The sequence below is a fragment of the Neopsephotus bourkii genome, unplaced genomic scaffold, assembly GCF_033783945.1.
Source record: "Neopsephotus bourkii isolate Nb327-2 ecotype Australia unplaced genomic scaffold, CSIRO-AGI_Nbou_v1 NB_122, whole genome shotgun sequence".
NCBI classification, from domain to species: domain Eukaryota; kingdom Metazoa; phylum Chordata; class Aves; order Psittaciformes; family Psittacidae; genus Neopsephotus; species Neopsephotus bourkii.
Window position 1 is genome coordinate 1,160,728 of NW_026900639.1, and position 27,491 is coordinate 1,188,218.

The 27,491-nt window shown below is 48.1% G+C and overlaps 2 protein-coding genes across 5 annotated transcripts in view; both read right to left on the reverse strand.

The window, feature by feature from the left end:
- Positions 1–19,434, reverse strand: part of SETD2 (SET domain containing 2, histone lysine methyltransferase) — a 64,638-nt gene extending 45,204 nt beyond the window's left edge. Inside the window, exons 1-2 of one of the 3 annotated variants that reach the window (XM_061365724.1) lie at positions 19,194–19,434; positions 3,275–3,290 (exon numbers count right to left, since the gene is read on the reverse strand). In XM_061365724.1, the coding sequence (XP_061221708.1) occupies positions 3,275–3,290; positions 19,194–19,231 (54 nt within the window). In that variant the 5' untranslated portion in view covers positions 19,232–19,434. Of the gene's footprint in view, positions 1–3,274; positions 3,422–19,193 lie in introns of those variants that run through there. The other 2 variants (XM_061365717.1, XM_061365708.1) reach the window with 2 other exon arrangements.
- Positions 19,435–21,476: 2,042 nt separating this feature from the next.
- Positions 21,477–27,491, reverse strand: part of KIF9 (kinesin family member 9) — a 28,723-nt gene continuing 22,708 nt past the window's right edge. For both annotated transcript variants that reach the window (XM_061365747.1, XM_061365739.1), the window contains 4 exons: positions 27,248–27,427; positions 25,553–25,668; positions 22,735–22,839; positions 21,477–22,105 (listed from right to left, as the gene is read on the reverse strand). In XM_061365747.1, coding sequence (XP_061221731.1) covers positions 21,998–22,105; positions 22,735–22,839; positions 25,553–25,668; positions 27,248–27,427 — 509 coding nt within the window. In that variant the 3' untranslated portion in view covers positions 21,477–21,997. The remainder of the gene's footprint in view (positions 22,106–22,734; positions 22,840–25,552; positions 25,669–27,247; positions 27,428–27,491) is intronic.

Below are 27,491 nucleotides of genomic sequence, written 5' to 3' on the forward strand. Positions count from 1 at the left end.
CATTAGTAATTCCTAATAAGTTTCCAGGCTGAGGCATACTATTAATAGAACAACCTTCAAGAACTCCCATCAGGACCCAGTCGTGCATGATGACTGTCACCTCAAGGCCAACCGACTGTAATACACTGCTCATGCATCTCACCAGAAGCTAGCTGCTGTCTTCTGCCCAGGATCTCACTCACTACACTGCAGTGAGGACCATGCTATGGAAAATCTGTTTGCTTTTTATACTAATAAGACAAAAGTAATCTTCTCTAGGACATTACACACAAATACAGGATGAGGGAGACTGGACTGAGAGCAGCCCTGAGGAGAAGGATTTGGGGGTGTTGGCTGAAGACAAGCTCACTATGACCTGGCAGAATGCACTTTAAGCAACCTGGTCTAGTGTGAGGTGTTCCTGCCCATGGCAGGGGGTTGGGACTGGATGAGCTTTAAGGTCCCTTCCAACCCGAATCATTCCGTGATTAAGCGCTCAGGATCTCCATCAGGAAAGCTGCCGTGACAGCACTTGCAACTGAATCGCGGCTTTGGAAATAGGGCAAGTGTAGAGCAACAAAGCTCCTTCAACATGGGAACCTCTTACCCTATCCAAGTCTGAGATTAGCAATTTTCAGAGAACAAAACACCGTATGTTTACCCTTGGTATTTCTCCAACTATTTTAAGGCTTAAGGTTTGTCTGTGTAAAAGCTGTGTCACAGGAGTGTAGTCCCTAAAGACAAGTATCACGGCACCATGGTGAAAGGGTGTTCTTGTCAATAATCTTTATCCCCTTAAATCCACATTGCATTAGCATAATTAAATCTTGGGGGAGAAGCATTAAGTCCAATGGAAACAGTTGTAGCCATGTAAAAATCAGTACAGAACTGGGTTTTACACCCATAACTGTTGCATGAACACATCTTTGGCAGCAGCAGCAGTTTTCCCTCAAGCCCCTGTGAATTATGATGTACTTTGTTATCCTTTAACTTTTGTAAAACAACGCATGGTTGCTCAGGCCAGAGGCACCATAGTAAATTATTAAATAAGACGCTGGTGGAATGGAAACCCCGACCCATTCTGTTTGCACCCCTGGACATCACATACACAAAAATGTCCTTGTTTCTGAGGAAATACATGGAGGTTTATTTTAATGGTGAAAGCCACACCGTGGCCTCCACATGACTAGACTTTTGGCTACCCAATCCAGCACTGTACATGCATTTGATCTTCAGCAGCAGATGATTAACTGCATTCTAGAAAAAATGGGTGCAAAAAATTAAAAAGTACTCTTTTTAAATGGGTGTCATTTATACGGGTGCATTTTCATGGCTGCTTTAAATGAGAGTTGTGGCTAAAAGGGGACCAAAACAAAGTGACCCTGAAAACAAATTGTATGTCCACACACTTGCCCCACTCTGAAACAGGCTCCTCTCTCCACAACTGCTTCACAACCATCTCCAGAAAGTCGTGCTGAAAATACCATCCCTGTTTTCAAAAGAATCCACACACCAGAAGTGATCCAGAGACTAATACACAAGTGTATATAAACTAATTCATGGAAGAATAAAAGACGAAATCAAGTGTCCAGCCTGTTTGATAGGAGCTTCTACATGTCTGAATGCTACCGAGATCACCCTCCCATAGGACATTGGTCTCAGCCTCCTGAAGAGCAAAGGAAAAACGTTTACTTTTTGGGTTTGTGGAGTCAATTATTATCCCTACACGTCCAGAAATTCCCATCTTTTTATCCCAAACTGTGTGTATGTCTTGGGACAAAGGAAGAGTAAGAGAGCAAGTTGCTATCTTCGACCATACGTTGATGTCTAATGGAAAAAGTCTCCACAAATCTGAATCCAAATGCTTATCAGACTGGATTCACCAATTATACCAGTTACATATTTAAATAAAAACATAAAATTATATTTAAAAATATAGTAAATAGAGTGCATCAGCATTCAAGAGTCTTCTGATGAGAACTATTGTGAAATTGTTTTGCGTGCTGAATTCCCAGTTATGGAAACGTGCCAATGTTTTGATCAAAATGTTTCTAACTTAAAGCACAACAGATCTGAAATCTGAGCTCATGCATGAATAACAGAGTTTGGATACATCCACCTTTACACAAAACACAGCACCTGAAGGCAAAAAAAGGAGCTGTTAAGCTTCCACTCCTCCCCTTTCCGTAGTGTATTCAGCAGAGATTATACATTTCAGAACAAATGTTTCACCCTCATGTGCTCACCCTTCCAGGGATTTTTCTTCTTAAATAACACCACGTTTAACAAAACATGACTTAGGAAACTTAATAGGTAGCAATTACTGGTAAAAGCTCCCTAGCAGGAGTTCTCCTTCCTTTCATGTTTTACAGAAAGGCAACATTCCCCAAAATGCTGCTGTGCGTATTTTACAGAAAGAAAAAGATGACAGAAGTTCCTTTGCATATTCAGCAGAGCTACACCATTACTGAAGCAGCAGCGACACTGGACCTCTCAATCCACTAGGAACATAGGGAGGACACACAGTATGCTCACCAGCACAACCAGAGCAGATACGAATCACAGGATCATAGAATCCTAGAATGATTTGGGTTGGAAGAGACCTCAAAGAGCACCCAGATCCAGCTGGATGACGCAGGGACACCTTCCACTAGACCAGGTTGCTCTAAACCCCGTCCAGCCTGGCCTTGAACACTGCCAGGGATGGGGCAGCCACAGCTTCTCTGGGCAACCTGTGCCAGGGCTTCACCACCCTCACAGGGAAGAACTTCTTCCTCAGATCCCATCTCAATCTCTCCTCTGTCAACTTAAAGCCATCCCCCCCTTGTCCTATCACTACGTCCCTTGTAAAACTATTGTCCTACAGCACGAAAAATGATTAGCAGCACTTCTTGCTGTGCCAGGATATTGTAAGTTGTGCCAGTCCCTCCAAGTTTTCTCTTTTCCTCTTAAATTCACTGAGACGCACACAGCAAAACTAATCCTTTTTTACAGGTGAAGTCTTTAAATAATCATCTTCTCACGGCGCAGAAAGCGGCATCTACCTACACTGAATGACTCAAGGACACTGTCACGCTCTATCGCATCCGTGTGTAAATGGCAGAGGTGGTACTGAAGGCATTTCACTTCTTTCCTGGATTTAACCACTAGAGTAGAGGCACCCCAGAAAAACATCAGGTTGCTTTATTTAGACCCTCAGTCACTCTCCACTCAAGCAATCTTTAGGTCAGACTAACCAGGTTGGGCTAACGCATGTCTCAGGAGCTACATCAAGAAAGGAATCAGTTTTACTCACCTCATTTTCTTCTTCTCTATTGCAATCCAGCCGAGGAAACATGCAAAAGAAAACATAAAAAGAGAGCATAAATGTCAAGCATTAACAAGAAACCTAACATCAGAAGTCTGGCACTGCAAATGTGATGGACCCAGGGAGACAGGGTGTGGGTAACAACCACCCCACAGGTAATCCTGCAGCAACACATGTCCCTGCCAACATCACCCAATGGTCAAGCAGACAAAACAACCACCTCTGGCATGGTTTTGAAGATCAGGAATTTCCACACTGAAAATTCTGCAGGGACTTTAACAGAGCAAACCTTTTCTGAGCAAACTGCTGGCTCAGTGTTGTCATCTGAAGGCTTGCAAACCAGCAAGAACCTTATTGCAAGACAGGTAACACAGACATTAATCAGTAATTTGGAAGCCAGCCACTCAACAGGTGATTAATTTGGAGCATTACGCTGATCCCAACTAAACCTGCCAACGCTGGGCCAACAGCAAACTTTGCTTCCCCAAGTTCTTCACTCAGATACCATGAGCAAAGCAGCTTCTCCTCCACAGAAAGAGAACAAACGAGAACACGACTACTCACTTGCTCCTTCCTTTGCTCAATACCTGGGAGAGTTTCAGTGAGTCTCTCGGCCCCCAGAGGGAAACTACAGAAGCAGATGTAGAAGTTTCAGTGGTTACCAATCTGCCTTCATCAGGACGTTAACAGCCCACCTATCTTTATCTGTTACCTCCTCTAACACAAGTCCCAGAGCACTCTCCAGTGCTTTAACCTTTATATTTTCCTACACACAGCCTTTTCCCCTTCTACCTTATAGACACAGGGGCAGTTTTCAGTCAGACTTCTGCTAATCCTTGTCATCCTTTGAGCCATAATTTGGCACTGTCGCGGTGACACAGTGAAAGGTTTCTTGCAGAAAAGGTTCACAGATTTCACTTCAAGCATCAGCTAAGCAACAAGTATCAGTTTCTGGAAAAGAAAGCCACAGCTTTCGGTTTCTGTGTAACCCAGGCAGGGACCCAAAGCGGTGACGGCACAACAATAACCACGTATCTCCTCATTTAAATCACCAACAACAGAAAACTCCGAGCAAGTAGCTAGAAAGATGTATCACCAGCACTAATATACTCCTGCCTCTATAAAGGCTCACACCCTGTTGATAAAGCTTATTAAGAGGCTATAAATTATTCTTACAGGAGCAAGAACAGAGTTTGTTTCCACTGAGGAAACGTGAGCCATGAGTTTAAGCAAGCTCTAGAGTACAAGAGGGCATGCATGTGATTTAATGGGGTTAACCAAGCCATGAATTCAAAATGCTGCTAATGTGGAGGGGGTCACATGCCCTCTAAGAACAGCACTTTGACATGAATTAGCGCCTAAAAGGAGGTTTCATTTTTAGAATCACATGAAGTGGAGTTTTAGACTTCCAGGAAACTGTCACTCCTGACAGTCACATATTCTGAGCGTTAAACACACGTCTACAGGGGTAAGAACAGCACTGACAGCTAGTGTAGCCAGCACCCAACAAAGCCCCCAGCATAAAAAAGGATATGGACCTGATAAAATGAATCCAGGAGGCCACAGACATGCTCCAAGGGCTGGAGCACCTCTCCTATGGAGACAGACTGATAGGGCTGGGCTTGTTCAGCCTGGAGAAGAGAAGGCTCTGAGGAGACCTTAGAGCAGCTTCCAGTGCCTAAAGGGGCTGACAAGAAAGCTGGAGAGGGGCTTTTGACAAGGTCCTTAAGGAGAGGATAAGAATGTTAAACTGACAGAGGGGAGACTGAAATGAGATCTGAGGAAGAAGTTCTTCCCTGTGAGGGTGGTGAGGCCCTGGCACAGGTTGCCCAGAGGAGCTGTGGCTGCCCCAACCCTGGCAGTGTTCAAGGCCAGGCTGGACAGGGCTTGAAGCAACCTGCTCGAATGGAAAGTGTTCCTGCCCATGGCAGGGGGCTGGAACTGGATGAGTTTTAAGGTCCAGTCCAACCCAAACCATGCTGTAATTCCATGATTCTATGATATGAACATTGTATTAAATGACCTTAAGAGTGTTTTCCAACCTAAATGATTCTATTATGATTTTCAAGACATCCATAACCAGACATGTTGTGATACAGAACAGAATAAAAACAGATGAAAACTGGTGGTCCTAAATTAAAAGGAAATAACTGTCTCTTCATATATATGAACACAGATTTAAGTAGCGATGTACTGGGAGACAGGTAATGAACTTTAGTATTTAAAATACTAAAATAGTTAGAGTAAAGGAGTAACTAATCTCTCTTAATAACCCATTTTTCCTCTTGTTGCTGGAACGTTGCATAAATCCAGTATTAAGCTAAAAACCAGTGTTAAGCTAAAATACTGGCAAGAACACAAAGTAGAGATCTCCAAAAACTGAAAGCTAAGAATAAAACTTTCTCTTCCAGGAATGCAGTCTACAAAATAGCAGGAATCATAGCACGATCTGAGCCAGCTATAAGCTCATGTCCTGCTCAAAGCCACGACAGCAGATTTCCCAAACAAGATGCCAGCCTCAGCATCTTCCACCTTGAGACAGTCACTCCATGAAGGCAGCTTGGCAAAGCACCATCTCCTGCATGGGGGGTCGAAACATGCAAGAAAAACACAACACACTCAAGGGGAAATAAAGACAGTTGAAATCCTTCAAATCCCAGAGAAAACCTTGCAGGAGAAAGTGAGCTGGATTAAGAAATGGATGATCTCCATAGAATCACATCACAGAATCACAGATGGGTTTGAGCTGGAATAGACTTTAAAGCTCATGCAGTTACAACCCCCCTGCCATGAGCAGGACGCTCCAAGCCCCATCCAACCTGGCCTTCAACACTGCCATGGGGCATCTTTTGTTTAACATCTTTGTTGCTGACATGGACAGTGGGATTGAGTGAACCCTCAGCAAGTTTGCCGATGACACCAAGCTGTGTGGTTCGGTTGATACGCTGGAGGGAATGAATGCCATCCAGAGGGACCTTGACACGCTTGTGAGGTGGGCTGATGCCAACCTCATGAAGTTTAACCATGCCAAGTGCAAGGTCCTACACCTGGGTTGGAGCAATGCCAGGCACAGCTACAGGTTGGGCAGAGAAGAGATTCAGAGCAGCCCTGCGGAGGACTTGGGGGTGCTGGGCGATAAGAAAATGAACATGAGCTGGCTTCAGTGTGTGCTTGCAGCCCAGAAAGCCAACCGTATCCTGGGCTGCGTCAAAAGGAGCGTGACCAGCAGGTCATAGGAGGTGATCCTGCCCCTCTGCTCTTGTGAGACCTCACCTGGAGGATTGTGTGCAGTTCTGGTGTCCTCAACATAAAAAGGACATGGAACTGTTGGAACAAGTCCAGAGGAGGGCCACGAGGATGATCAGGGGACTGGAGCACCTCCCATATGAAGACAGGCTGAGAAAGTTGGGGCTGTTCAGCCTGGAGAAGAGAAGGCTGTGTGGAGACCTCTTTCCTGTTAGGGTGGTGAGGCACTGGAATAGGTTGCCCAGGGAGGTTGTGAAAGCTCCATCCCTGGCAGTGTTCAAGGCCAGGTTGGACGAAGCCTTGGGTGATATGGTTTAGTGTACGGTGTCCCTGCCCATGGCAGGGGGGTTGGAATTTGATGATCTTAAGGTCCTCTCCAACCCTAACTATTCTATGATTCTACGATCTTGCTGCTCTAAAGCCACTTGGTGTGGGGAAATTGCTAAAATTTGAGCAGCTTAATGGTGGCAAGTGAGAAATCAAAATACTAGAAGATAAAAAACAGTTAAGAAGCTACAAAACAGAAAACATTGCATGAATTAAACTGGCTTAAAATAAAATATGTAAGAACGAAGCAGAGATGACATTACTGGTAACATATCTTCTACAGTCTTTGTCACCTACATGAACAATTTAGTGTCTCCTGGACAGAAAAGTAATTCTTCTCACAGTGGGAAGAGCAGTATTCCCTACCCGCAGTGGTACTTCAGTTGTGCTTTTCTCTCCTGAATTACCATTCTGCCTTTCATCAAAATCCATCCCACCTTGTCACAGGTGCCCTCACGGAGGTTAACCTCACTAAAAGAGGCAGCTGGCTTGGTTTATGGATCCCATTTCCATTTACAACCTCTTCCTTTGCCCCAGATCAAAAAAACATATAAATAGATTTCCAGAATTAGTGAACGCGCTGCTGTTCGCTTGAAACCCTTTTGCCAAATTCCTCCCACGCTGGGTTTGAAGTTACATAAAATCCCAGCGTTAGAAGCCTAAGGAAGGAGCTGGCACACAGGAGGCTCGGCACAACAAGAGTGTATGTGAGCTGGGGATCCATCCAAGCACACAACCCAGAGGTTTTCCAGCAGGTTTCCAGCCCCTGAGGTTTAGAGCAATCCCACTTGTTTCCCTCCGGCTGCACCCTGCTATCTGCAGGTGCACAAAAGGAAGACTGTTATTAAAATCAGCACTGGATTCATACACTCAGTGGCTCATTTCCATAAATGTCAGGAGAAAGGGATTGTTAAAACATAAAATAAAACTCAAAGCAAACCTGACGACCATACAAACAAGCGGATAATAAATTAAACTAAAAGAAAATGCCCAAAGCAGGAAGCTGCACCATCCTCCTGTTGGGGCATCTTCCTTAATCTGCCCCTAATATAAAACTTAAAGAACAATCCTGCCCATCCGCCAGTCACATCTGATTAACTAGTGATGAATATTGATCAGGTGAGAGGAAGATGTCCTTGCACTCACCCCGCAAATGCACAACTGCACCCGACAGCAACCACGGCAGCAAATAAACTCCATGTCATACAGAGGAGTCTGTATTTGCAGGGAAGACTTTTTTAAGGCTACAGACCCACATTTTTACCAAAATTCATTATATTTAAAATTAAAGAGCTTTCCTATGCTTATGGAAACATCCCAGTTTTGTCACAGGCATGTTAATAAAAAAATAAGGTTGTATTTTAACTCCGAGGCTCAGCAGCTCCAGCATTTTGTAGATGCTTGAACAGCTTGACATGAATGAGACTTCATGTCATAATCAGAACTACATGCAGGGCTTTGCTTATGCTAAAGAAGCAAACAAAAACCAAACATGCCCTCAGGTTCCAGAAGTCTAAATGACAAATGCTGGTCTGCATTCAGACAAAACGTGAAAAGCCTCACCTCCCATGTGTTCTCTTTCCATTTTATTTTCTTCTTCATAACAGAGAAGAATCTGAAAGCCTAAAGCCACCAGATCTAAACATCTGTAAGCCTAAACCCTGCCAGCTTAAAAAGCCTTATCCCAGCAGGCACTCAGCTCACCTTGCTTTAAGCTGACAATGGGGTATTGTGCCAGCATTAGCACCGGTCCATATGAAAGCCTACCTGACTCAGCAATTACCTTTCTTTCTGAAGAAAGGAGAGAAAGTGCAACAGCACACAGCAGAAGAAAATCCCAACCTCCAGACTGTTTTGCTTTGGCCAGAAATGTCCTACCAGTGTGGGGATGAGGATGTACTTCCAGAGCTGCTCGTGGATCCATCACCAGCTTCATCCACAGCACCAGGGCTAAGCAAACCAGAAGGCAGCACAACAGATTAACACCTCAGGTGGAAATTCATGGTTCCAACAAGATCCTAAATACCAGGCAGATTTCACTGCTGCTCAGCTGGTGATGAACAGCTGGCTGCACCTCTGGGATTCTGCAGATGAAGTTCACTCCCTGCTGCTCTCCTTCAGTTCCTGCCACCCTCAAAACCAAAACAACTTGATAAAAATACTCACAGGGCTGAAGCACTATCTCGCACTTAGGTTTATTAGTCTCTAATGTGGCTGGCTAGAGATAAAAAGTAAGGACAAACACTCTGCAGGCCCTGAAACACAGTGCTAATTGCTGTGAACTCTTCTGTACAGAACTCTGAGCTTTTAATACCCAAATGGGTCCCTCCTCCCAAAAATAACACATCACAGCTGGATAATATAGAACCAGACAAAAAAGCAGGAAAGTCAACAGACAATCCTACTCCTCCCCACAAAAAAACATGGACAGAGGAAAGGCTAAAGCACATCCAGGAGGGGAGAAAAAACATCACTAATGGTATCAAACATCTTGTTTAGACAGAAGTATGAAACAAAGTCAAGCTCACCAGAAAATGAGGTCAAGGTAGCCGTAAGCATATACCTGTCCCTGCGGCACATCCCACAGATCCATCTCTCCCATCCTCTGTGATTTCCTAAATCAGCATTCCCTACTTTATACATTTTCTCTGCGTTTGGAGTCGTTAAGTTTGGAGCAGGGGAAGAAAAACCATTTCTCCTGCACTGAAACAGGAAAGAACAGAGAGGATTGAATGTGCCAGGAAAACAAGCAGCTGTATATACCAAAACCAAGTATTTCTTCTTTCATCATAAAGATAAGGGCTGAGTGACATCCTGCATAGCCACAGGTATGCCAGAAAGGGATTTTTCTTTTAATACAGGTGACTGGTGGAGTCACCTGCAATCACCAGTGAACGCTCCCTCCCAATACACCCCTTGAAATGAACTTTATAAATCAAGACAAAACCCCAGGCACGAGCCATTTCAACAGCAGGTATGAAGACGATTTAGAAACTAAAGTGCTGCAGCTTCCACCCCAGGCTAGCCTGGGGTCCCATTTCTCACATGTCTGGAGGAGAGCCACTGAGAACAAATTCAAGAGGCATTACGACACAATATGGAAAACCCAGAGCACTATGAATTTTTATTACACCCATTTACTCTCTCCACAGCTGGGGAAAATATAAGCTAAAAAAGAAAAAAACAGAGAAAAGAAATGGCATGAGCTAATGTGCCTGTTCTTTGCCAGTTGGCAGCATCAGTGAAGGGACTTGTGCCCAAGCTGTGGATTAAGCCTTGGGTTTGGTAGAGCCCATGCTCTTCCCCAGGAAGATTCACCCCACAGCAACCAAGCCCTAAAGAGAAGGGGAAGAATTAAAGAGGGAAAAGGATGATTTTTGCCTTTGCTGCTCCTCCTTTTGTGAAGGTGGGTCGGAGAAGAGACACTGGCAGGAACATGCAAACAGCCACAAACTCAAGGTTTTGGGGTTCTTTTTTTTTCTAATCTACTGTCCAAAGCTTCATTTCCCAATTATTTTGTTATCTGTGTTAATACTATTGGTGTTTTAGAGAAGCTAAGATCTTCTACTTCAGAAAAGCGACTCACTTAAGAAGAAAACTATCCAGTGTCTCCAGTCTTCTGCTCCAATAAAGGTATGGCAGGACCCTGCTCCTTCCCAGGAATTTCAAACTCACCACCACACACACAGCTCCTGCTCTTCCCTTCCTGCTCAGTACCAGGGCACGTCTAAAGAAGTCAAGCTGGAAATGATTACAGCAATCCTCACAAGCAATGCTGTTCCCATGGCAGCCAGGCAAGGGGTTTACCGACCAGAGCACTGAGACGGCAAGGGAAAGGAGGACAGACTGGAGGAGGAAATGAAAGAGCAACGGTTCCAAAAGAAGAGGGCACAAATCCATGCTAACTTAAAATCAGTTTCTGGCTCAGTACTGTGGGATCACCAGTCCTTGGAAAGCTTCCTCCTCCTCTGGGAGCAGGGAAGGAGAAATTTCATCAGAAGCTTTTAAAGTTAGCATCTTCCCATCAACAAAATTTACATGGGATCACTTTTCAGGTAACCCCTGTCTCAAAAGGCAACAAAAGGAAACATTTCACACATACAAGCTAACCTTAAACTGCATTTCCCCTACCTGATGCAGTTAATTCCTAAAACATGTACACACCCCTGAGCTGTCTGGCAGTCCAGGGCTGCAGTTGCCCCTGGGGATGGATGAGGCTAGATCTTACACAAAGGCATTTTACCACCTCCAGCTTATCACTTTCAGCAGCCAAGCAGGGGAAGACACAGGGTAGCTTGACATTGCAGGGTGGTATGACATCAAAGTCTCTGCACAGGGTACTGCCAGGAACACACAGGAGATGCACAAGAAAACTCCAAAACCACATTAAAACCAACAGTCCACAGCAGGTTTCTAAACCGGTGCAGGGTACCCACAACATCCAAACAAAAACCTTATTCCTACAGCAGGGGTTAAGCCAGGCTTAAAAGTTTGGGGTCGATTTCTAGCTCTGCAACAGCCTGTGTATGACCCTGAAGAAGTCACTGAGATGGTTATCCCCGCTCCGGTACTTTTTTACCTGTAGCCTCCACCCCACACTTAACTTATTTCCAGGTCTTCAGGCCACAGACACTTTCACACACCTATGCACAGTGTTTGCAACACCAAAGCTGTGACACTGGTTTAAGCACAGGCCCCACCATGGCACAACCATACGACAAAGCATTTCTCCTACCAGCACAAAACCACCCTAAGGACTAAACTTGTGTCACACATCCCAGCTACCCCCACTGCACAGTTCCGGGGACACCAACCCCGCACGCCTGAATTGCTCACCACCACAAGAAGCAGCAAAAACCTTCTAAAGTTCTGCTGCAGAGGGTAAACACCCTCCAAGTTCATTAACAAAAGGAGAGAAAGCAAGTGCCAGCCTTCTGCAAAGCTCCCTCTCATATAGGGCGTCTGCAGTAGGGACAGTCACATCTGACTTGACTGTCACAGCACAGCATTCACAGACTATGCCCCAGGAACATTTCTAGGCTTGGACAGAAAGAAATTAATAGAATTAGGGAGAAAAAAAAAAACCCAATGTTTTTTAATTTTGCTCAAATTGCCATCCCATGCAGTCAGCAGGCTGCAAAGAGAAAGCTCAGCACATGCTGAACTGAACTAATTAAGTTAAAAGATGTTTGATACCAGGAACATGATTTCAGTATTTAAATCCTGATGAAAAGCAAGCAGCTACACCCAGCTTCCAGGAAATACCAGCTCAAGATACACCAACTCTTCTCTCTGCAGCAAGAGGGGAAGCAGAAGGAAGTGAAGAACCTCAAAGCATTTAAAATAAAAGCAAGAAAAAAATAATCAGAACTATCTAAGCTGACTTACGACCATTACTACCAGCGACCAGCACAGGACTTCATTCTTGGCAGAGAAATCAGCAGCTCAGGCCACCACGTATCTGCTGGACAAGCAAAGACTTTGAGGCTTCATCTGACCAGAGCGATGGCTCTGGGTAATGAGGTCTGTGTGATAAAAGGAGGAACGACTGACCCCACTGAGTAGAAAGCCCTCCCCAGGAAGGCAGTCCCAAGGCAGGATGGGTCCTTCCCACTCATCAGGGCTGAAAAGGACCCCCCACTGGCTAGCCCCAGGCTACACTGCACCTTCTGCTGCATTTACGGACTGGGAAAAACAAGGAGTTGTACCTCTCCTTCACCTCCCTGGGCTCTCAGCAGGAAGAGAACTTCAGCAGGACTCACCACCCTGATTCATCTGCTGGGTTTTCCTTCTGTGGGTGAGCAAATTCCTAACCCGAGCTTATCAAGGCATTCCCAAATCTGCATGACAAATACCCTCCCTGGCACTGCAAGTCAGCTTTTGTCTCTCAAAATGCCTTGCAAATAAGTATTTCTGTTTCAGACTGCAGGCTGGGGTCAATGAAGTCTACCTGCTTCATGAGGAGGCTGACCACAGCAGTGGTCCCACTGATGGGAGATGGGAAGGTCTCCCCCGACCCAAAGAGCCTGGTGTCACTGGGTGAGGGGGAAACATCTGTGCAGCCCATGCAGCTGGATGTGCCCAGTGTGCAGATGACAGTCAACACTGTGACAAAACCTTCACAGAGGCAAAACCATTCAATTTTAATTACTTTTTCACCTTCAACCAGTGTAGTGAGGTCACCTTAAAATTCACAGACGTACATACAGCACCAAACACTCTCATAATTCACCATATTGAACTCGGCACTCACAAAACACCCCATCCTCACCCAAAACTCAAGCTATGTTTCAAAAGAAGGTACTTTCCAATAATCGGGCATCACTAAATTCAGACTTCAAAGGGTCGAAACAGCACCACGCACCCCAAAAAAAGCTCGGTGCCACAAATGAAATGCCACAACGCTCCAGCCAAGCTTAAGGTTGCTGCTTTAATACAAAATCCTGAAGGTATTTATTTCTTAAGCAATTATAGATGAAGTTGAATTGTCTACTATAAACCTGCCAGGCAGGTTAAGTCAGCAGTGGGAGACATCTTGGGAGCTTCTCTCAATTCAGTAAATCAGCCCAAGCTTGCTGCAACACCAACTCCTGGAGAACTGAGTGCTTTAAATCAAACTATTTTAGTGAGATTAAACCCAGCCTAACACACCAAGAAGAAATGAGAGCTAAGGAGTGAAAACCTGCACCCCGCTATCGCTCTGCAGCATCGCGGCCGGTTGCTGTGGCAATGCTGAACACAAGGTGATGCCAGGCAGGGAAACTAGTGTAGGAGCAGATAAATTCAACCCCCTTCATCCTTCTTTACACCAGAAATCTGCAATGAAAGTGCAAGTTGGGAAGTGGCTGTGCAAGAAAAATCCAAGTACCAGACTCCACAGTTTTTTCTGTTGGATATCTATGTAGAATAAATTCATGTTTGATGTTCTGCAGCATCAAACTTTGGGGCAGAAGGCTACAAAATGTTAATAGTAATTGTTTTCTGCTAACCCACAATGACACACTTCTAATGTGTAGCTGCAAACCTCCGCTGATGCATTTCAAATAAGAAGGTAATAATGCAGCTTCAATGTGATACTGTGGAAACTTCAAAACCTCTGAGCGACGATGGGTAAGGCCACATTTGAGACTGAAAATGGTGCTTCACACTGAACATTGCTCCAGCTCCCTCCCCACACCTGGCGTGACCCCTCAACCTCCCACATCGATCGCTTGGGTTAAATTTTGACTCCTGGACTGCACTTGTCTTGAATTGCAGGTCACATCACCCGTCTGGGATGGATTCTAAGGGCAGAAGCTCCCTGGAGAGAGGCAGTTGCAGGGATGGAGCATTACAGAAGTTTACAAAACAAAAACCAACGGGAAAAGTCAGGAAAAAAGTCAAGAAAAAAAAAACCAAAAACATTCTTTTTCAGCCTCTGGAGTGCAGCATTTCAGCTCCTAATCACTTCCCACAGCACCAAGGAAGCCGCACCAAAGCAACCTGCACAGCTCCACCTGCACAGCACGGCTTGGCTCATTAATAAATCTAAATCACCTAATTAATCAAATGCAGCCAGTGTATTGACTGTGACTAAGGGCACATCCATATGTGAAACATTAACTTTTCTTCATGTTTCTGTTTCTATTAAAAATAGGTGTTTATAAGTCCTCTCTCACTGTCTAAATATACACACAAACAAATTATATTTAGAATTACGTCAACAGCTCTCTCCTGCAGGACGTCGAAGGAAGGCTGTCACCTACCCACTTGAAGCCCACTTTCAGGCATTGCAAGGAAAATATTAAATCATAGAAGGAAAAACAGAAACAATGACACCCAGAGAACCATTGAAAGGCTTTTAAAAAACAGAGATTTCTCCGTCTCTTTTCCCTGTGATCACCAGACCGTAGTATTTAGGAGAGCTGAGTTCATATGTTAGCTGCTCTCGCTGGAGTATGTAATTAGCTGAGCATGTGTCTGGTGACTAAAGGTACATGGAACGACTCGGAGCTCAAAATATATTCCCTGGGTAGCCTACAGGTGCTAAATTCCCCCATTTTTGAGAAACCCAGCTAATCGAGCACACCTTCCCACTGAGGCATCCCGACGCCACAACTTTCCCCGTCGCGTTCACGCGCACCATGACATCATTAATTACTAAACTATAGAGAAGCACTGCCCATATGCAGACCTAAAAAGTTGAAAATCAGAGGAGAAAAGTATTCCCAGCAGGCTCACACCCAGCCAGCTCCTGGAAAAACACACCGTTTTCCTATTTATAGGCATTTTGGTTGGCAGAAACCACAGGGACCTCAACTTCTTGAAGCCAAAAGCGTGGAGTTTAATTTTCCTCACTTTTTTAATTTCCTCTGAAGCGAAACACTGCAGATTTACCCTGCCTTTGCTCCACACTGACCTTCTGGACCATAGGCAGAAGGAAAAGGTGGAATGACAGAGCAGCGGATGGAAGCTGCAGAAGAATGCAGGGCAGAAGGGCAAGCTTCAAAACCCAACAGTGGTGGTAAGACAGTGTTGGGTCCCAAAAACCAGGAAGAAGGCAACTTCTCCAAGAGCAAATCTACAGACCTCAGGCTTCGTTTTTAAGAGACCTGGTACTGAAAATGTGCTGCAGATGAAGCAGGAAAAAGGCAACAGAAGAGTGGAAGTGGCAGCTCTGCACAGCATCCACATCTCCTTCCTGGAGATACCCAACAATAACCTCACTGAATTCAGTTCCACTGCAAGCAATCAGCCACAGTTCAGGTCCAGTTGAGAACGCTCTTACGATGGCATCAAAAACAATAAGCCCAGGTGAGAAACCTGTTTGATAACTTACTGGCTGGCCAGGCGAGCAGGTGAAGTCTCCTCCTGTGACCAAGACAAATTTGGATGTACAAAGAGAATTTTCTTCAAATAAACTGACTTTTCAGAGCCATTAAGGCTTAAGCACAGAGCTGAGAAACCCTCAGGTACACTCAGGCAGAGAGAGCCAAGTCTCTCCCTTACTACTCTTGATTTCGTGCCTCACGGGACCATCATTAGTCTCCTTAGTAAAGGGGAGGACTGTTCAAAGGGAAATACAGGTGTAAAACAGCCTTCAAGCCTTTCCCTTCCATTAGCATCTCCCCAATGGATCAGAACATACCCAAGGACCTGGATTTGGGTATTTAACCACAGGACACTTGCCAGGAGCTTCCACCTTGTGCCAAGGGCACCAGCATTACCCATCGTCTTCCGTAGAGAAAAGCAGAAAACAGAATCTAGGTGTTGACAGGAAGCAAAAAAGAATCAAGTCCCAAAGTGACACAAACACGGAGCAGCCTGTGAGTCTCTCCAGCTGAAATGCACATTTAAATAAACCCTGTGGGAACAGCCACAACCGAAAACCTTAAGTTTTAAACTGCTGAATCCGTATCAAGTCACATTAACAAAAATCAACAGGATGCTCAAACACACTGACTACAAGTCCCAACCCCACCAAAACATTTACATGCACCACCAAGCCCCACCGCTGTCACCAGCCTGCATGGATGCAGGATGGCCATCTTACCCCAAAATGGAGCTAAATTCAAGCTGGGACGTCTTCCTGCAGCACAATGAGGAAGCAGCAGATAAATGCATTTCAGCCATAGTGAACGCAAAGGAACCTGCTGTAGCACCTTTAGTCTCCATTGCAGGGTGCAGATGTGAGCTAAACAAATCCTCAGAACTCTCCAAGACATCCATCTTGCCCTGTGCAACAACCCCACCAACGTCACAGTTGCTTGAAAAGGTCCTCTGCCCTTGAACAGTGTGGCCAGGGATGAGGTTGGTGTCTTCCTGAAGGAAGCACTCGCTTGCTGCAGGTTTGCCTGTATCGGCTGCACCAGCACAGCTCCAGTAACAGCACAAAGAGATGAAGTTTCTTCTCTTCATAGCCCACGATACCATACAAACATCCGTTAAGTAGGTCCAGGTCAGCACCGGGCAGCTCCATGGAGAAGCTACAGACCTCGTGTGGAACTTCACAGCTCTGAGCTTGTTGGCTCAGGCTGGCCCAAATTTGACCAGCCCAGAGGTGAGGAAAGCTGGTTTAGCTGGACACTGAAGTTCGCAAGAACCCAAGCACTGGCTGATGAGTGGGACGTGGAGACCAACCAGGTAAAACCAAGTTGGAGACTCTTTGCTAATAGGAAAACTCCAGTAAACACCATCAGCACACATTCAAGTCAACTGTCTTTCAGCTCCTGACTCAGTATCCCCCCTCCTGCAGCCAGCATGAAGCTCCAACTCAGTAACAATGATGCCCCATCACTGGCAGTGTTCAAGGTCAGGTTCAACAGGGCTTGGAGCAAGCCAGCAGGAGATGTCACTGTCATGGGGTTGGACTGGATGACCTTTAGAGGTCGTGTCCAACCCAAACCACTCTATGAATGATTCCCATGAAAGATAAGGATAAGCCTCAAGATTTACTGGGCTCTGACCAACACTCTCCAAGCCCCTACATCTTGCAGCAGCTACGAGCTATAGAAAGCAACTCTTCCAAAAACCAAATCGTGCACATCCCTTTTCCTCACACCCCCACAGCAGGTACGGGACGGGGGAATGCCACCACCAGCAGCAAACGTCTTGCAGCCATCATGGGCTTGTTTTCAATTGTGCTCCCCACTGCACTTTGGAAACACCCAGCTGTTTCCTGGGACATGCTGTGTGGCGCATGCCTCATATCGCAACATTAGAGAGTGAGGAAGGAGACGATGAACCTTGAGGCACCCCCACCTCTGAAGAAAACCATCACCACTGCAAGTAATGCTTCTCTCAAGCTAAAAGCACATGCACTGGGAAAAGCACATCCTAAATAAGACGCACATTAACGAAGCGGCGAATCTGACTCAAGACATAGCGAAACGCTGTGCTTCCAGGTGGACACTGGGACACAAGGCTCCTACAACCACGTGAGCACCTCCTGATGGCTTCCAGAGCACCAGCCCCCCCAGAGAAAAAACAAAACATTAGTATTTATTTTATAAAGTCACTAGAGAAACCACTCTGGCTTCTTGCAAGAGCCCAGGGTTGAAACACTCAAGACTGGTTTAGCAGCAGCGCAATATACCCCGTACATTAACTGCTCAGCTCGGCCTGATGCCTGGTTTAACACTGAATGCTACAGATCACTGGTCACCACCACTCAAGTCCTCCACCTCTAACTTTACGAGGCTCAGCAGCAGGCAGCGTTTTCAGCTGGAACAGCTGCTCCAGGTGGGCACAGGCAGAACCCACAGCATTCGCTCACAAAGGTTTGCTCTCTCGTCCTTGCTCAAAACACCCTACTTTTAGCTCTGCTTCCAGTCCAGCCCCTGCACAGAGGTGTGCAACACGCCAGCCGTCTGTCTGCCTCCTTCCACCCCGGAGCCGGCCACGCACCGGGGATGCCATTCGCACAAAGTTTGCGAAGCACCCGAATCCTTTACAGGGACGTCTAAAAACGTGAAAACAGCATTCAGAAACAACAAGGAAAGGGAGGGGTGGGGAAAGAAACCACACCACTGCCAGCGGGTGCTGAATGGCTTGCTCAGAAGGAGCGATAAAGCTAGTGGCCGTGGCGTGATGCCGGGGGGAGGTTAAGGAAAATCCCCAGCACAGAGGAGAACCGGAGTTCACCGGCCATTAGCCTGCTCTCCCCTCCTTGTGCCTGGCTCCTTCCTCCTGTCAGAAAATGGGGTCAGAGCACGGGCCGGCCGGGAACTGTCGGAGAAGGATTCAAAGGGCAAAATAAACACAGGACTCAGTAACTCCTCTGCACGCCGGGAAGAAAATTAACAATAGTAATAACAATAATAAAGCTGCTGAAAACTGCCCCCCCACACCCCTCCCGAGAGGCCGGGACACGTCCGCACTCACCACCCGGTCCCCCTCCGCGGGCCGGGAGGCAACGCGCACCCCGATGGCCCGGGGCTCGCCGCCCCCCGGGCAGGGGAGCGAGAGCAGGGCAAGAGCGCACCCCGCCATCCCCGGCCCCGGCCCCCAGCAGTGCCCGTCGCTCCGCTCCTTCCCACCCCCCACCAAACCCTCCCGGCCTCCGCCCGCCGGCGCCCGGCCGCGGCGCTCACGCAAGGCCGGGGATGCACGGCCTGCCCCGGCGGCCCGCCCGCCCGCCGCACACTGCAAAGGAAGGGAAAGGGCAGCAGCGCCTGTGCCGCGGCCCTCTCCGGTCCCGGTGGCTCCCCGCGGGCCGGCCGGCCTGGCTCGGCGCGGCTCGACGCTGTTCGTCCCGGCCCAACGCTGCTCGTCCCGGCCCGTCCGGGCCCGCAGGCCTCAGGCCGCGGCGGCGCGAGAAGTGGTTGTGGCGGCCGCCGGCACGGCCCGCGCTTACTCCGGGGTAGGGTGCTCCGGGTCGTAGAAGTCCCCCATGGTCGGGCGGCCGCTGTCGGGGGCAGGCGCGGCCCCTCGGGCGGGCCGGGCCGGGCCGGGCCGCGCCGCGGGGAGGCCCCTCTCTGCCCTCCGAGCCCGGCGGGGGCTCGGCTCCGCCGCCGCCGCCTCACATCCTCCGCCGGGCGCCGCGCTGCAGCGGCCGCCGGCGGGGCCCCGCCATCCGCGCCGTGCCCTGCCCTGCCCTGCCCGCCGCCCGCCGCCGAGTCCGCCCCGGCCGCCCGGCTCCTCCCCGCCGCGCCGCCGCGCCGCCGCTCCCTGCCCGCCGCTCCGCGCCGCGCTGCTCCGCTCCCCCCGTCGCGGACACGGGCCGGGACCAGCCGCGGGATCACCAGGGTCACACCACACACCGGGATAAGCGCGGGATCGCCGAGATCTCCCAGGATCACCAGGACCGCACCGGGATCAGCCGTGGCACCACCGGGACCTCTTCGGGATCATGCCGGGATCTCCCCCTGGATCCACCAGGACTGCGCTGGGATCAGCTGCAGGATCATTGAGATCGCCCCAGGATCACCGGGACTGCACTGGGATCAGACATGGGATCAATGAGATCAACCCAGGATTACCAGGACTACTACAGTGCTAGCCACGGCACCACTGGGATCTCCTTGGGATCGTACCAGGATCACCTCTGGAATCACCATGACCACACTGGGATTAGCCACATCATCACCAAGATCTCCCTGGGGTCACTGGGACCACACTGGCATCAGCCATGGGGTCACTGAAATCTCCCTGGGATCACCAGGACTACACTGGGATCAGCCAGTGGATCAATGAGCTCTCCCCAGGATCACTGGGACCACACCAGAATCTCACTGGGATCACCAGGGTAGGATCACCAGTATCCTGGATCATCCACGGCACATGAGGATCAGCCCCATGACACAGGCACCACAGGAATCTGGGATCACCAGCACTGGTGGGATGTCCTAGGATCACCAGTACCCCTTGATCACCCACACCCCCAGACAATGGCACCACACCTCTGGGATTCCTGGCACCCGTGGATCACTGGCACCCCAGGACAACCTCAGGTCTCTCCTAGCATCACAGGTACCCCAGGAATCACACCTAGAACAGCCCCAGTAACACACCAAGACACCAGCACTTTATTTCACCAACTTCCCAAACCCCAGGGAGATCTCAGTGAGACAGTGCCAGAGTACCCGAGGATACCTGCCTGCTTTTGGGGTGTGAGGACCTTCCCGCTCACACAGGAGCCTCCAAACTACATTTGCAGCACCCAATATTGACATTTCTTCCTCTTTTTCTTTTCCCAGATTTGGGACTATGGCGTGGGCAGCAGTGGCACAGGGACCCACAGGGACAGGAGCAGCATCCATGTGGAAGCACAGCAGGGAAGCAGAGGAAGGGTGGATGGAGCTCAGTTTGTGTGGAAGAGTTTTCTTGGGAAGTTCAGGCTGGGTTGAACTTCCAGAAGCTTGATAAGCCTTTGGAAATCGGTAATTACACGAGAAGGGGATTTCTAGGCTGTTACCCACAGCACTCCTGGGGAGCAGGTGCCGTTGCCATAACAGGAGTGAGCTGCAACAAATTAAATCAAACAGCTTGGACTAATTAATTTCCCAGAGTTCCGTGTAAACGGAGAGGCAGCATGTGGAAAACCTTTGACCTGGGATGTGTGAATCCAGGGATGCTCCTGCTGTGGCTGGTGCCAGTTCTAGCAGCAGGGGCTCTTTGTCCTCTGTCCCATCGTTCAGTGGGGCTCAGCCGGCATTGCCCAATCACTCCAAGCCACATGCCAGTGGCTTTTCCAGTAATCCTGGTGATTTCCCAGCCTTTGGCCAGGGCGTTGCTAACAGCCACAGATCACAGGTGCTGCATTTGGGGGTCTTCGGTGTTATTCTTCAAGCTCCCCAAGTAATTCTGAAGTTCTCAGGGTTCCACAACCTCCCAGAGGGATAAAGAAGCGAATCCTGCCTGCAGCAGTTCCGAATGCAGACCGGACCCTGCACCCATCAGCTGCGGTGGCGAAGAGCCACTCGAAACACATGGTAGACACAAAAGTCACGGCTGACTCTTTTTATTCCTTGAAGAGTCAAGAAGTGGAATACCCAAGAAGAAGCCGGACCCTGGAGCTCCTTTAGGCCAAGCCTGCAGCCAGCACAGCATATATATATATGTATGTATGGGCCCACGTCCATATATTGCTCCTCAGAGCCTGTGGTATGGGCACAGAGGGGAGCAACGGGAGCTGACCCCGACGGCTGCCTGTTGGCAGCAGTAGGAGAAGATGAGATTCTTTTGGCTGGATATTTGGTACACAGACTCCCCTGCCATGTGCCGAGCTGGAAGCAGCCTCCCACCTCTTCTGAGGAAGAAGAGGACTTCCAGCAGGCCTTCAGCACACTCTGCTTCATGGGCAAAGATAACAGTAGCCTGGTTAAGCAGCACAGTATCCCCTGGAGCTTTCCAGTTGCTGGGCACCATGATCTCACCCTGAATCTGAATCACCTTCCTGGAAAGTGGTAGGCAAAAAATGCCCTAGTCCTGCTGCACTGGGGTGGGGAGGGTGTCATAAACAAGCGTTGCTGTTTGAACCCCTGGCTTGCTGCCTGTCTAAACAGGGGTTCAATTACCAATAACTGTCAGTCTAGCTGCATAAAAGTTAGATGATGTTGTTTTTCCTACTGTTTATTGTTCATAAATCTATTTGGGTATGAACATGAGGCATCTTTTGAGCTGGTGTTGCTTATGGGTTCCAGGCTGAGCCCAAATCTGCTATGTGACGTGCGGAAACGACATGGTTTTATTCTTCCCAGCAGCTGGGATGAGCCCCGGTTTCTTGCGCATTTGCTGTAGGGATGACATGGTTTTGTTGTAAGCGTGCTGGCAACAGGAAAGAAAAAAGGATCAGTAATGTGAGCTCAGTTTTCAGGGCAGAATTCCCACCTGTAAAAGACTTATTCCTGAAAAAAAAAAAACAAACCCAAAAAAAACCAAACCCCAACCCACTTTCTCAGTCTTCCCAAATGGTGATGGAAAAAGCTGCCCAAAGAAGCCCCATCACACCAGCATCATCCTACCGGGGCAGATCCCAGCAGGCTCAAAGGAGGGCACAAGAAACCCTGGGAAATGTTCCTCATGAGCACTGAAGAGCTGGTTTCGAGATGTGTTCCTTAAAAACCCTTACTGATGGTGATGTGCAGCCCTGTTACTGTCCTAATCTTTTTGAAGCTCAGGGCCTCGGTGGTATCTCATGGTAAGCCCTGAAAGAACTCCAGGTGAGAGGTGCTGGGACTGGTTTTTAGCATAAGAGCAGCATGGGATGGGGCCCATCAGCCAAAAAACGTTTCAAGGAGCTTAGTTACAGAACCAGACTAGCATCTTTCAACAGGCTACAGCCAAAATGACATCCATTCTGGAGGAGTCCTACACCCTACCTGGCAGCGAGGCGCAGAATCGCTCTCCCAACACGCATTGGCAGGGGTACATGGAACTGGACCCCCTGAGATTACCTTTTGATCAGTCCTCATTTTCGCCTTGTAGAAGGGGACTGAAGCTGGGCAGGCCGGCAGCGTTGTCTCCTGCATCTGCTTAAACCTCTCCTGAACGTCTTCCTCCTGCCACCAGACAGACAGACCCCACTCCATGTGAAAAACACACATCTGGAGGCATAGGGGTCAGCCGATCCCAAGTGCCTCATTGAATGCCAATACACCAGTGTCTCTGAAGCCTCGGAAGTGAGAGGTCCCCTCTTCCTATGACTTTGGTGAGCAGATTTGGGCAGGACTTTGGCCAAAATCCACCTGGAAGTGTAAAGCCCCAAATGAGTTCCTCCAGCTGTCTTCACACAGCCATGCTCTGCCTGTGACTACCCACAGGACAGTCTCCCTTCCCCTGCACAATAATCTTGCAGTGTGAAGGAAGTCTGAGCTTCAGTGTGGTCCTCACTGATCCCAGCTAGCTGATGTCCATGCCCTCATTTCTCCAGGGAACCTTCTGGAAGGTGTAAGCACACAGAATAGGAACATGGGTTGAATTAAGTACATTTATTTTGAGTTACCAGCATGTATATAATGTTTTCATGACATATTTGAGGATAGTTCTAGCAGATGCTTAGGCCACTTTCTGTGGTGATTCATGAGTAGCCTCGAGAAGGCGACAGTGGAATTCTGTCGTGATAAAAGGCAGGTGGCCAAATAGAACCTAGTTGAGAGTAAAAGATGCACACCCTGGAGAAATGGGCTAGGACAGCAAATGAAGAACTGGCCTGGAAAAGGGGAAATGGTTCTAAGTAGGAAACAAACCTCCAGAGAAAAATTGAGTGGTTGCCTCCCAGTGCCTCAGTGGGGCCAGTGATGCTGGGAAGCTGCAGTGAACTGCCCAGTAAAAGGGCACTGAGCCACATTAGCAGGGATACTGTTTATCCTTCCCCTGAAGATTTCTGCCTGTAACATCAGCAACTTGACACAGCTGCAGAACATTGCTAGAAGGCGTGCTTCATTCATCTTTGGGTTTATAACTGATGTGATGACACGAAATACAGGGCGGGAAGCCATTAAGGGACTATTTCTGAGCACATTGAGTAACTTCAGTTAATAGAAGTGACTAGTGATGGATCCTCTTTTCCCCAAAGAGGGACATCCTGGACCCAAGCAGTCAGCTGGGGTTTCCCTGTTGACCTCACTGGAGGGTTGGAGTTTGGTTTTTTGCTCTTTCCTGTACAGGTCTGCATTTGTATCTGAAAACTTCCACAGTCAGTAGATCACAACATTCTGTTTAAAAGTAAACTCAAAATAACTTCTTTTTTTTTCACCACATTATGTTTGTTACTCATACCCTCAAGGGAAACTAATTCAGTAGGACGGGAAGAACCTGTCTCTGATCTTTGAAATGCACCACATACCTTTCTAGAAGGGAAGAAGAAAACATTTCACTGATATTTACAGCCAAAATAATCATACACCTGGAGACAAGAGTTCCTTTTCTGTTTTCCTTCTAAAAAGTAAAAGCCACTACACATTGGAAAATGGGTCTGTGCATTTAGGAAAGGGGTCACACAGCTCACATCCTGCTTATTCTCTTTCCCAAACACCTGTGGGTGCCCCCTGCACCTGATGGGGATGGGCTTCTGGGAGAGACAGACATATGACCTGTTCCCTGTAGCTGTTCTCTGCGATCTGCAGAAGTTAAGCAGCAGTAATGGAGATGGGTTACACCTACAAAGGGCTGATTCTCCCTTACAGCCAGGGTGGGATTTCACTCTTTTGTTATAGACTCATAGAATCCCAGAATGGTTTGGGTTGGAAGGGACTTTAAAGTTCATCCAGTTCCAACCCCCTGCCACAGGCAGGGACACCTTCCACCAGACCAGGTTGCTCCAAGACCCGTCCAACCTGGCCTTGAACACTGCCAGGGATGGGGCAGCCACAGCTTCTCTGGGCAACCTGTGCCAGGGCCTCACCACCCTCACAGGGAAGAACTTCTGCCTCAGATCTCATCTCAGTCTCCCCTCTGTCAGTTTAAAGCCATTCCCCCTTGTCCTGTCCCTACCTGCCCTTGTCAAAAGCCCCTCTCCAGCTTTCTTGTTGGCCCCTTTAGGCACTGGAAGCTGCTCTAAGGTCTCCCTGGAGCCTTCTCTTCTCCAGGCTGAACAAGCCCAGCTCTCTCAGCCTGTCTCCATAGCAGAGGTGCTCCAGCTCTCAAAGCACCTTTGTGGCCTCCTCTGGACTCACTCCAACAGGTCACATCAGACTGAGTGGAGGAGCTGCCATCACATTCCTGTCAAACAGCATGAGGGTTTTGAGCCTGACATTTAACAATGAAGGACAAAACCTGGAATTACTTCTGAGGAGGATAATGCAAAGAAGTGTGGTAAATGAGAAGCTTAAGAGGAATGTGCTTTGTCAGAACTGACAAAAGACCCTGAGCACCCCAAAATTGTGGTTTCTAAACAGAAGGCTGGCTATATACCAGTTGCCACAACACAAAACACAATAGTTTAGCTGTACCAACTGGAAACAAGCCTCCCAACTACCCCTTGCACCTCTGGGCAGCGTGCCTGATTCCTGATAGTCAGCAGATGACTGGGTACTTCAATCACTGTGTCCTATTTTAGCCTCTTCATGGTAAAGCTAATGTGAAAGCAAGATGTATCTCCAGATAGTTGCTCTCTGCATCATAGCAGATAGCATTTCAATACCAGCCACTCTGCTTGAGAAGGAGGCAGAGATGCCATGTCCTCCTCCTCCTCCCACAGGCTTAGTTGTGCCCTCATTACCATGCCACGTGCGGCTATCAAAGAGAATAAACAGAGCTGCCAGGAAAACTCACCAGGCACATGACTCTGTTTATGGGAATCATTCCAGGTCTGATGTTGCCACCGGGCTTCAGAGCTTCCTGCACATCCTTGGGGATAAGGAAGGACTCGTTGTACCAGATCTCAAACTCTGCAAAGCAAAGCAAGGGGCTTTAATGACGGAAAAGACAGGGGTATATTGCTTTTGTCCATGAATCAGATAGGACTCAGTGCTCGTAAACATTCAGAGGGGACCTCAGAACCCCAACATCTTATAGAATCATAGAATAGTCAGGGTTGAAAAGGACCTTAAGATCATCTAGTTCCAATGCCCCTGCTGTGAGCAGGGACACCTCACACTAAACCATGTCACCCAAGGCTCTGTCCAACCTGGCCTTGAACACCGCCAGGGATGGAGCATTCTTGAGCTTTAACTATTAGGAAAGTTAGCCTAAAAGGACAGGGCACTGTTAGCTGACATCGACTGCGCTTAGAAAACTGCTGTCTGTCCCTGCTGCCTGCGATGTGGCCGGATCGTGGTTACCGGCCTTGGGGACAGTTCTCCGGGCTTGTGCAGTCTAAGATGCTGTCCGCAAGGTGGCACTGCTCCTGCGCCCTGGAGCCATCCTGCCCGGAGCTGGCCATTTTGAGGGGTCAGCATATTTGGGGCTCAGATTTCAATTTCAAATGGTTTCTCCATCCCGTAATAGCCAGTGATAACACACAGCAGGAATTGTGTCCTTATTAATACTGGGCATTTCCCAGACACCTGCTGTGAAACAGCTGTGCTTTGCTCCACAACTCTGGCACGTTCCCCCATGGAGTGGGAGAGCCTGTAGACCTTGAAGAGGGCTGTGCTCCATAGGAGTGCCCCTGGAACTGAGCTGCTTTCTGTGCCAGGAGTCATGAAGGATAAATAAAGGTTAAACACAGAGCCCTGCTCTTGTGCAGCACGGTGGACATGATGCAATAGCACTGACTTTGTCCCCTGGTTTTAGCTCTGAGATGACCTCTTCGCTCAGGGATGACCCAGATATTGAGTGAGTCCCTGCCTGTGTGCTTAAACAAACAGCAGATATCTGGAGCATGCAAAAGCACCAAACCCAGATCCAACGGAAACCAGTGGCAAAGTTTCTGCACATGTATGATTTGTCCCTATCTCTTGGAATAAGCCAGGCATTTTTTCAGCACGGGATGCACTGATGGATACAAGCTGTGCTCTGGCAAGTTTGTAGAAAATCAAATGCTGCCGTGTGCATGGCATCCAAATGTTTGTGAATCTGGCATTTGTACACCTACTGTCTTCCATCAGACAGGACAAATCCAAAACACAGCAGGACTACAATCCTGTTACAGCAGATTCAAACGGAGCGGCCTGCAGTGCAGTGCACCAGAAATCTGCATGCATCACCCTCGGCAGAGGTGTGACGTGTCCCTATGAGGGTGCTGCTCATCAAGAACACGCTAAAATGATCACTCTCTGCTTCCTGCCAAGGCACCCATGCTGCAACACTGGAACCTGAATCTCACAGGGGTACAGAGGACTCATCTGTAGTCCAGGCTAAAGCCCTGGCCCAGTGCAGTTCCTTAGCCACCACCTCGACTAAATGAAATCATCCAGCTCAGTGTCCAAATGCAGTCAAGCTTCAAGGTCCCTTCTAACCCACACCGTTGTGTGATTCTGATCCTAAACTGGAGACCGTTTGGAAACTGCCCTGGCAAGGCAGTACCTGAGATGAGTTTTTTCCGGCATTTGTTCACCAGATCCTGGCAGTACTCGATTTCTGCCTTCAGGTCCTGCAGTTCAGCATAACTAGACCTGTACTCTTCCTTCAGCTCCTTCAGCTTCCTGATGAGTAAAAACTCATTCTCATCAATTATGGTGTGTCCTTTCTCATCAACATACTCTCCTGGAGGGTAAGAAAAGGAAATTAAGGTTTCTTATGAGGGTGGAGAGGAATGAAGAACAGTCAT